Source organism: Crassostrea angulata, chromosome 5 (assembly GCF_025612915.1).
Source record: "Crassostrea angulata isolate pt1a10 chromosome 5, ASM2561291v2, whole genome shotgun sequence".
Taxonomy (NCBI): Eukaryota; Metazoa; Mollusca; class Bivalvia; order Ostreida; family Ostreidae; genus Magallana; species Magallana angulata.
Window position 1 is genome coordinate 49,305,729 of NC_069115.1, and position 11,335 is coordinate 49,317,063.

The 11,335-nt window shown below is 31.2% G+C and overlaps 2 protein-coding genes across 2 annotated transcripts; both read right to left on the bottom strand.

Annotated features, from left to right (window-relative positions):
* On the bottom strand, positions 1 to 2,289 carry LOC128184638 (uncharacterized). Its single transcript, XM_052854199.1, has 4 exons — positions 2,116 to 2,289; positions 1,808 to 1,924; positions 1,421 to 1,534; positions 1 to 168 (listed from the first exon to the last, which is right to left on the bottom strand). Exons 1-4 carry the CDS (start codon positions 2,164 to 2,166, stop codon positions 31 to 33), a joined length of 420 nt encoding a protein of 139 aa, XP_052710159.1. The 5' UTR covers positions 2,167 to 2,289; the 3' UTR covers positions 1 to 30.
* A 4,318-nt stretch (positions 2,290 to 6,607) lies between these two features.
* On the bottom strand, positions 6,608 to 8,617 carry LOC128184636 (uncharacterized). The gene is made up of 4 exons (XM_052854195.1): positions 8,466 to 8,617; positions 8,005 to 8,142; positions 7,165 to 7,278; positions 6,608 to 6,875 (listed from the first exon to the last, which is right to left on the bottom strand). The coding sequence occupies exons 1-4, from the start codon at positions 8,514 to 8,516 to the stop codon at positions 6,741 to 6,743; spliced, it is 438 nt and encodes a 145-aa protein (XP_052710155.1). The 5' UTR covers positions 8,517 to 8,617; the 3' UTR covers positions 6,608 to 6,740.
* Between the last annotated feature and the right edge of the window lie 2,718 nt (positions 8,618 to 11,335).

Sequence of the window (11,335 nt, forward strand, 5' to 3'; positions counted from 1 at the left end):
TTGTTTCGAGTTGATTATTTTATTGTCAGTTTACTCGTAAACGCGTAGAAGCGTAGTATTGCGGTATCTACCGTGTCCTATACACATTTCGTAGGCTAGTTTGCTGTAAAACTCCAGATCACTCATTGGAGCGTGGTGACCATCGACGTATAGACGAAGTATCCTCTCCTGTGTAGAAAGAGTAATCAATCCAAGGTATTAATTTTGCCTTAGATATGTGCATACACTTGAGAATGGGAAAATGTCTGTTGAAGTACGCAATTAAGATACTTCAGAAAAATATACTAAGTAAAGAAGTTTACATTAATAAAAATTTGTGTTTCCTTGTTTTTATGGTGTTGGTCCTTTTCCTATTATGTACTTTTGTGTTAAAAAAAACTTTTGTGTTAAAAAAACGAAAACAAAAACTGTTTGAAGCAATGGAAAATATTTAAAATTTGTATATTAAAAAATACAAATATGTTATTAAGGAACTTGTTTACTCAGGGTTTGAGTTCTCAAATCCCGATTGTTAAAAAGTTCAATTTCATGAGTAAAATTTGTTTTAAATACAAAAAGTATTTATGAAATGAATTATCATTGACATAACAATCGATATTGTTATTAAATTATGGAATTAGGCTCTGACAAAGTTTGACTTTTAGCGAAACAGAGGAAATTCGGACTAAATTTGTCAGATTTTGTTTTCCACTGAAATATTTTTGGCAGTACTATAATATTTAAAATTAAGATTTTATTTGTTAGTCAACATAATTTTGCCTATTTTTTGTTGGTTTTATCTTGCTTTTTCGTTTAGATAATCGCATGGCACACACTACAAAAATATTGAAAAATGCTTAAAAATGATAAAAGACACCATATCTCAAAATTTTGATCATTTACCTCATATAAACTTTATGCCAGCAGAAAAAAGTCAATATACTTCGTTTAATACTATAAATGTTTTAGCATTATCATCATTCAGTTTTTTGTTATATTGGATCAAAAATTGGTAGTAATTTGAAAACTGGTAGAGGAAATTCGGACTAGAATATCTATAAAAATTGTGAATGAAAACTTAATGCTTTGTATCTATTTAATGTCACTACCATTCATAAACTGTATTTCATTTGTTAAAGAGTTAAGCAATTTGTATTATTTTCACAATTAAGAAAATCTCAATCATAGTCTAAAATTTTTATGGATTTTTCTCAAATTTTCAAAACATATGCAATGGCCATTAACTCAAAAAGTAGGTCATTGACCTACTTTTTTGAAAGTGAAGAATAACACTACCATGTAAGGTCTATAACACACAATAGTTGGTTTTTCATTATCATCAGTGGATTTTTTTTTCATTCTGAGTAAACGTCATCCTTAAGATACATAAGAACTATAGAAAGATATGCTCAAAACATTCCAAATTATATTGGTGTCTGACCTCGATTTCAATGGATTTTTCCCGATCGTGCATTAATCGTTGTTCCTCATAAGGCACATGGTAACACAGACATACTCTCATCAATCTCGTGGTATGGGCACAGCACATGAAATGCTTAAACACGTCAAAAGTTTTTTTAATATAAAAAAATTAAAAAGAAATCTAATCAATTTTCCGCTCCGTTATATTATACAAAGCCATTATCATGCAAGCGAACACTCTATTACAGTTATATCAGTTGTTTTTTAGTTCTCATTGACATAAAAATATCCATATTTATTTAAACGGTTTAACATACATATGTACACATGAATGAGTATCATTCTTTATCGGCAGCCAATATGTAAATGAATGTTAATGTTGACATAAAAATAAATCCTTGCGTACATTGATTGCATCATAAGCAAACCACGTGGTGGTGTACTCCCAGGACTCTGGTGTTGGGCGTGGCGTTGAGGCATGCTTTAACGTTGTTGGGTTATTACTTGCGCCAAATACCAGGACCTATTCAAATATCTGTTTTAAGCAACGTTCTGCTAAACAAAATCAAAACAACGAATAATTCAAGGGTTGCTATGGATAGTTTATTTTATTGCATTCAATACGACAATCTCAGTCTAAGTTCTTGGCAAAATTAGATTTTTATTCTCTAAGCATTAGTATAACACTTATATTACAATAACTGTTTTACGTACTGTCAAGACAAAAACTCCCACATATACTGCTGGAAAGTACCGTGTTGTCATATCGCATTTGTTGTACAGTGTGCCTTATCAACGAAGTGAAGTAGTGTCGACCATATACATGCATTACAGGTAAATGAACACGCAGGATGACAATAAAAGTACAAATGGACTACGACACGCTAAAAGTACAATTGACTACGAAACGCTAGAGGTACAAAGTGACTACGACACGCTAGAAGAACAAATTTGCCACAATGTAAATACATTTCGACTAATCCATTGGTAAGTTCACGTGTACAATCCAGGTGTTGACCCTCTTCTTGGAGGTAATGTCATGGTCTGGCTTGATGGATGGTACGTGATCAAGTCTTGCAAAAGGGTTTGATTATGTGACCAACCGTATCTAATTGTTCATAAAAATAAAATGTTGGATAAATCATATGGAAATTAGAAATGTATTTGTAAAATTTGAAAACAGCAAGTAAAATGCTTGTCTAATGAAAGGATAGTTTAAGATTCAAACACTGTTAAGGTCGATTTTGTGGTCGCGCCGAAATGTTAACTATGACATCATACGAAACAACAGGACATCAAAAATGCTGAAGAATAGATTAAATTGTGATAAATATCTATACGAACAATTCAATTTCTATTAAAAATTACCCTTGCGTGCATCTTTGTAGCCAAATAAGTCAAACAACGTAAAATATAACTAATTGACTGATCGCCATGCAGTTGTAGATGTAACATCGTTCTCTAAAGTTTGACGCATTTTATGTGTAGAGGGTGGCGAAACAATCAGTTTTTTACCAGTAGAAAATACATTTCATGAATAGACTCTGTACAATCTTCAAACTATTGTTATACAATTAACTCCTATATATTATGCTTGTTTTGATCCAGCATTTAATATGTTTTAGAGCGTGTATATTTTTCTATAGTGTTCCATGTACAAACTTGATGTTTTTGGCATTTGGTAGCTTATCTAAATCTATCTGCTTTTTACAAGTGCATACACGTAGCAGATCATAACGATCTTTTGAATATGAATTTGGGGAATGTTTATTTTATTAAAAAGTGCTACTGCTCTGATGAAATATATGAAATGAATTTTTAAAAAAACATAAAGTATTAAACAAAGGTTATATCAATTTCAGTCGGAGCTCATTTCTTTAATATTTATACAAATAAAAGGTAAACTCTATACAGAGCTGTAGCGCTTTTCAGAATCTAATAAATATATGTAATCTAGTTATCATTTATATTTTTGATTAGAATAAGGGTATGCCTCTGCGATATTAAAATGTGTTAATGACGTCCATTTGGAAGAATTGTCAACACTTATCACGTGACTGTCGATAAAGGTAATCACACTTAGTATCATACAAAGTGGCATTTACTATGCTGTTTCATTTGATATAAAATTGATATAATGATTAAATAACTTTACATGAATATTCTTATTAATAGATGCCTTATTTTATGAATGTTTAAATCTGTTGGCATTTTATAGTAAGCCATAACAAAGCTCCGATAACAGAAACTGTTTTAACAATTAACCACTTTTTATTTTCAATATAATTCTTTCGGCAATCTTTCGTTTTTCATTCATAAATTTGATTTTTTTTAATTTTCCATTTTGCTCTCATGAAATATGAATATTCTTTTAAACACTAATCAAAATACAGAATCAAAATCAAGATATTAACACGAATAAAAGGAAGTTGTAGAGTGAAAATTAGTACGTATTTGACAGAAATCAAACCCTATCCGGAAGAAATGAAAATATGTTCCTCGTCAAAAAACAATCAAATTCATATTTTAAAGACAACAAAAGCATATGTTTTGAGTTGAGTATATTATTGTCAATTCAGTGATACAGGCAAAGGAGTGTCATATTCAGGTTTCTCTCCTGCCCAATACACATGTCGTAGTTAAGTTTGCTATAAAACTCAAAATTCCTCATTGGAGAATTGTGACCATCGAAATAGATACGAAGTATTCTTTCCTATTTCAAAATAATTCAAATGCAAAGTGTAGATTGATATCGATTGATATCAATATTAACAAGTTTACGAAACGTCTGTGTTGAAAAATTCTTTTTATTTCGTCTTCAGAATATGTTTAGTTTTTTTGTTTTTTTAATGAGAAAGATATCATTAAAGGTACAAGGGGTGATTATATTTGGACTTTTTAATTGCCAACGTCAAATTTCTGTTGTAAAGTGTCAGGCCCATGATAAATGCGCCGTGAAAGATACGACACGAGGTCATATTTTGTCATTAGGTCATTTTGTAACTGCAACGTTTTCTATTTCTTTTGTCAGTTTAAATTGCAATGTTTACGTACCCAATTAGTAATATTCAAGAAATATTCACTTTTTTTTAAAAAGAAGTAAACATTCACTAAATGACTTTTAAGTAAAGCTTCTTCGAACTGAAAAATCCACTGCCTTCTTTGAAGCTCCAAAACAAAACAACTGAACATGGGGTGAAGATTGATTCAATTAATGTCATTTTGGTACAAATATCTAAGTAAGGGCAGTCTAAGGGGGGTACGGGATGTTTCGCACCTAAACATGTTTCGCACTGAGATGGTTCGCACCTATTCTGTTTCGCGCTGAGATGGTTCGCACTGCGATGTTTCGCATCGAATACATTCTTAACAATGAATGATTTATGAAACATGTACATGTAAATGTTAGCCGGTGTCGGTAGAATAAACACTTATATATTATTTAAACATAAGTAGTAAACACATAGTTTTTTTTTTTATCGTAGATAATATGTTTTACGGTGCTACCGTTCTGGCGAGCGCAGCAAGAATTACACATAATATTATATATCTTGCATCATTATCAACATAGTGTTATTTAGGTATCAACGAACGTCAAAGAATTTTGGAGATATTATTTCTCTACAAGAGAGAGCCCGGTTCCTGTTTGTAGGTGTGTAATTTCCCACTTTTAAATTTAATGGTTTGACTATATGCAACATCTACATAATTTTTTTAACTGTTTATTTTTTCTCTTTATTCATTTTTATTTAGTTCAAAATATCATATCATATTGTTTATTTCCTCCCTACTCATATACTCATATACTTACCTGCCTACTGTACATGCATGCACAGTTAGGTTAAAAATGAATCGATATGACAGTAAAGTATGGCTCTTGCTAGTATATATTTAAATAATCTCTATATAAAAAAAAAAGCAAATCATATGTCAATGAGACAGGTACATGTATCGCAGTCTATATACTGAAATAGCTAGTACACGCATTACATATGTTTGATCCACCTCTAAATTTATCGCGGGAAATATAGCGCGAGAGCACTGTGACGTCATCTATAACTTTGTTCGTCTTTGTTTACGTATCTCGACTCAATACGAAGGTATGGAAGCAACTAACAAATCTCTTGAGTCTCGCCAAAGCATATGCGGTACTCTAAACGTGTCTTCAAACCTCAAGACACCGTAAATTACGAGTTAAAAGTCGGCCATTTTTGGCATAGCACCACGGGTGAAAACATTAGAGAGCATTATGGGACGTAGACAAAAAATTTTGTTTGATGAACTGTAGGTTTAGCTCGTTCTTTTTCCCGTGCACACTGTTTCTTTGAGCTCGCTTTGCTCCCCGGCGCTGCGCACCGGCGAGCTGCGCTCGCTATTACAAGAATATAAGTGAATAAGAAAATAAATTTTAAAAAGTCCTTTGAGTAGGGCCATATCTTAATTATTTAGTTGTATTTACTGCTTAAAATTGTATAAAAATGAATCTGACAATAAATATGTGTGCTATAAAACATTAGTATTATTTTGCATATACGGAATTGAGCAAACAATCGTTTGCAAATTGTTTTAAAAGATACATGTAATTTATGAATTTCCTCTAAATTTATCACTCTGTACAAGATCCGCAATAAGTGTGTCCCTGAATATTTATCCCAAATTATTCCTTATACAAGGAGTAATGATTCTGCTTATAGACCTATATAACGTTATGTGTTATTTTTGTGCGTATTTTTCAGTAATTAGTATGAATGTAACGAATGTAACAAATGATATGTTGATATGTATGCAAACTTGTAAAGATATGTACATATATAATAACGAAGTCTACACTTACAGAAATTTAATGGTATACAAAACATGTGTATGTGTATTCAGTGCTCTCTGGGGTTTGGCGCAGAGTCAAGGAGTGGTTCTATGGTTGGAAACTAATTTCACTATATGCCTTATCAAACAAATAAAGTAAGTATGCTATCAGAGTGCACTTAACAACACGCTAAGAGTACCAATGACTAAAGAGACATCATAAGTTCTCTAGTGACCTCTAAAGGAAATTTTGGATTTGTTTATATATATTTAAGCAATCGGAAAAACAGCGCCCGCCCGCCGTATCTCTGTAGTAAAAAATAGATTTATAGAAAATTAGTATACAAATTCATTGGCCTTACGTATTCCTGAATATCATCCTTTCTTTAAAAAAGTAGAGTAGTTTACGTTTTTTAAATCTTCAGATTTATTTTCGAGGCTGATTTTCAACGTGTATAAAAACCATTGGTTGATTGTTTCAACCCATATGAATATCTTTTGGTAATCAACGGGGAAACACTTTTATCAATTTTTTTCTAGTACACGTGTAACAAGGTAGTGTTGAGCTGTTTCCCTTGTCCAGTGCACATGTCGTAGTTTGGCTTGCTGTAAAACTGAAGGTCGTTCATTGAGGTGTAATGTCCGGCTACATAGAGTGAATAGATCCGCTCCTGAAGTAGAATATTACCAAGTATGAGAGACCCAGGTAGTAATCAAACATATTAACTGTATTTATAAGGTAGATAAAATGAAATTACAAAAGGATTATATTAAAACGTTTGATAGCCTTAAGAAAAGTGAAGGAAATATTTGTAAAGCGCACACTTTAAAAATTAACTTCCACCTCAGTAAAAAATAGATTTGCTGAATATTTTCGTTTTGCTTTTGTTTATTGTGATTTTATATTTAAACAAAAAAAGAATGCTAGAAGTACTTTCTTGCTTTGTTACAATAAGTTACCTCGATTTCCAAGAGTTTTTCTTGTTCTTGCATGAGCTGTCGTTCATCTTGCGGCACATGATAACACAAGCACACTCTCAAAAGTCGGGTGGCATGCGCACAGCACATGTAATGCTTAATTTAACAAAATATAGGATAAAATAGTATAGGATATGGTATCATTGCATTCCATTGCAGGGCACAACATAGCAGAACAATATAAAGCATAACTTCGCATAGCAAATGAAATTTTAGCTTAGCATAGTATTGAATATAAGAAAATTTATTATAGTATAGTATGACCGATTTAAGCACAGCAAAATAGGGTTTTTTTGCAAAACATAAAAATTTTACCGAAATAAGTTACAAATATCTAGATTTTACTAACAAAAAAGGCATCACAAAATCTAAAACAATATGATGAATAGTGTATAGATAAAAAATGTTTCAACTTAGCAAATATATTTTCAGACATGCAGGAAGCATTCATAGCATAGCTATGATAAATAAAATTTGTCATATTTTTTTAAATGTAAAAGAAAAGTAAAACCGTTTTAGTAAAAGGTGGAAGTGCACGAGTGTTAAGATTAAATTTTAATTTTGTTCTTTTGTAATGGGATGAATGTTTAAAGTCATTATGGTATATTTAATTACAAAATGCACTGCAAAAACTTTATTATATTTATTGCAATTGTAATTTTAGTAATGGCTGTGTGAATGCAAGCAGAGAGCATGCTTATAACAAAGAATCCAATCAACTGTGACAAAAAATTTCTTTTTACTTAAAAAAAATCATATGGAAAATAAAAAATGAGATAAAAGTTCAACAAACTGATTGCTAGAACGGAAATTGATACTTACAGAAGTTGTATCATAATAAAAGAAAGTGTATGTGTATTCAAAGGACTCTGGGGTGGGGCGAGGGGTGGAGGCAGGGGTCGTGGGTTTGGGTGTAGTGGTGGTTCTATGATGATGATGATGAGCCCCTAGTACAAGCACCTGCAATAAGTTTTCATGCAGAGTGACAGAGTTTAAAACAAACTGCATGTGGTGATAAAAAGTGAAGCTGTTTGTAGTTGTTACACAAAATCAGAATTATTTACGCTGGCATCAGTATTTTATGTTGTTTCTAAGCAACAAACTTATACAAATGGTTTGAAAACTAAGATAAAATGGTTTGTTTGAAAATATAAACGCTGACAGGTTGTTTAAAGTTTTTAAATGATCTCTCCTTGAAAGTAAAGTTTCTTAACGAAAATCGTTAATATAATCATACATGAATTTGAAATAGGTAATGAAAGAAATATTTTCAAAATACGTACTATGAGGAACGGGGCACTCAAATGGAGCGATGAAAAGGTCCCTGCTATCATGTCACAGCCCGTTCTCTGTGTATGCCTTATCACAGAATCTGATACTTTACTTATATTGATACCCAATCACATCTGGTTCAGAGTGGCCTCCATTACGTACAGTTTTTACATTCTTGTTCCAATAAATGTTACTTTCTAAATTGTTCTCTACACAAATGTTGACAATTTAATTTTGTTTATCAAAATTTATCAAAGTTTAATTTATTATCACATTGAACATGATCGAAGAACATGTCAACAATAGAAACGTAGTCACACCACTATTTTTGTTAGATACTGGGTGATTGGTCGATATACCGTCTAGGAAAGTTTTGAAATTATATGTTGTTTATTTTGTCGTGAGTTATTTCATTTCCTGCTTTTATTTTTTTAAGGGGGAAAAGGGGGGTATGTGTAGATGGGAGAATCTCTCTCTCTCTCTCTCTCTCTCTCTCTCTCTCTCTCTCTCTCTCTCTCTCTCTCTCTCTGTTATCATAGTGGAAAATGTACATGCTTTTTTTTTTTCTTTTTTTTTTATAGCTTTTTTTATCTGCCATGTACAATATATTTACTTATAGACATTGAATGGTCATTTAAGATTCCGTGATATATTATGAATGTCTATTATAAGAATTATTATATTGTTAGTACTAGTAAAATACATATGAATCGGTTTCATATCAACAGCTTCTTTGTACGTGTTATTGTGACATAGAAAATGGCTTTGAACTTATCATTAAAAAAATCAAAATTTTTAATCAGCATTACTTTCGGCTTTTTCCCCGCCTATACTGTAATAACTTTTCTTAAAATAATACAGTTACATCTTTCAGGATTTTGATATGACATGTTTTTTTCTATTTCATCCAAGGAGAACACGGTTGTCTTAGATGTTGTAACGATGAAAGATCAAGAAAACTATTCTCTGTAAATAACTGTTGTTAAACTGACACAGAAACGATATTCACTGCAATATTTAAAATTATATTTTGTTATTTTTTTGGTCTAAATTAGATAATTTGGGTATTTTGAATGATTGATCTAAAATTTGGATGTCAAAAGAGAAATTACAAGCAAGAAATATATTTTCCTTTTGTTACATAAAAAAAGCATTTGACATATGTTATGGTTTCAAAAAAGAAATCACTATATCTTTTAACAAAAATGAGTTATGACAACCAAGATAATATCGCTATCGTTCATTTTATTTAATTTCTTCTTTATGCCATGCTTAATAGCTTATCTGATTGAGTGAAAAAAGCAAATGATTAGATCTCGAATAAAAATTGTTTATATATTGTCAATTTGTCAATTAACCACCTTATTGTTGTTTTAAAGCTGACATGAATTCATTAAAGCTTTTTTGTCGCCGTATTATTTTCAAGATCACGGTTTGGCTTGCTCAAATATGCCAATTGGTACGTGATAAAATCCTCCGTGAACTTTGATCATGTGACTCACTGTATTTTTTTCTCAAAAAGAAAAGAATGAATAAAACCATATTGAAGCAGGAACTGCATTTGTACATTTTGATAGTTTCGAAGTTTTAACAAACTACCTTATCATTTTTTAAAGCTGACTTGGTTTCATAATAAAAGGACAATATAGTATTATTGCATTTCTCACTCCTGAAACTTCAGCTTTAAATAGATATTAATCAAAGTACTGAGAGTACTGAAAGAAGGGGTCTTGAAAGTTTAAATTTGTAATTGTCCTGGATTTCCTCGAATATGCTTCCAAAATGTATGAGTTTGAATTAGTTGTTACAATCTATGTTAATTCGGCTTTTTTTGCAATTGTCTGATACTTTGTCTAAATTTTACTCAATCCTGGCCTTCATAATTGTAGAAAATTGACACAACGTTATATTATGTAAAATAAGACCCCAAGGAAAATTTTTAGAAATTACTACTAACCGGAAAAATCAAACAACTATATCAAAGAAGATGATTTTAATCATTAGATCTATTCAATTTTGTGATCCAAGGGAAAATCCACAAGTCGGACGGTATCCGTAATAATTGTTTTATGAAAACCCCGAAAACTCTAAAACTGCTGAATTAACAAACAAAGTGAATATTTGTATACCGATAACAAACACAGGCACCTGACGTTAGAAATATTTTTTACAATAAGATTACAAGAACTTTGACGATAAAAAGATTTGTCACGGTCGCCATTTTGATTTTTAAGACCGACTTATCTGACACGATTTTCTGCATTTGCGATTCGTGCAAAATTAATAGTTAAAAATAAATCCGTTCACCACTTACTACTTTTTTGTGTAAACTCGTGCATCACCTACACGAATAACGATACAACCGTTCTTTTCATTAAAAATCATACTCCGAAAATCAGAGACATAAATAACAGAGATTGTCAACTCCGCCATTAGCGTGTAAATGTTACGGGACCAACCTAACTTTGAGAACTACAAGTTCAACAGCAATCTTGTATAAGTCATTAAATTTGAACCTGATAGTGAACATGAACATGAACCTGTAAATATTTTAAGCATGTTTTATTTATGAAATATTTACAAAAACTTTTTATTTAGTTTTTTAATTACTTTTTTTTAAACTTATTGACTTTTCACAAAGTAATGGTAATACATTACTTTACTCATGTAATGGTAATGTAATGCATTACTTCAAGAACATTAAGTAATGGTAATTTAATGCCCTAATTCATGAAGTAATGGTAATGTAATGCATTATTTTACAATGTAATTCACCCTAAGCCAGATTTCAACCAAGCCAGAAAACGTGAACATTAACATTAATTTGGTTCTTCAGTCGATACGATTGTATATATTATATGATGTATAAGTCTTCCAAAAT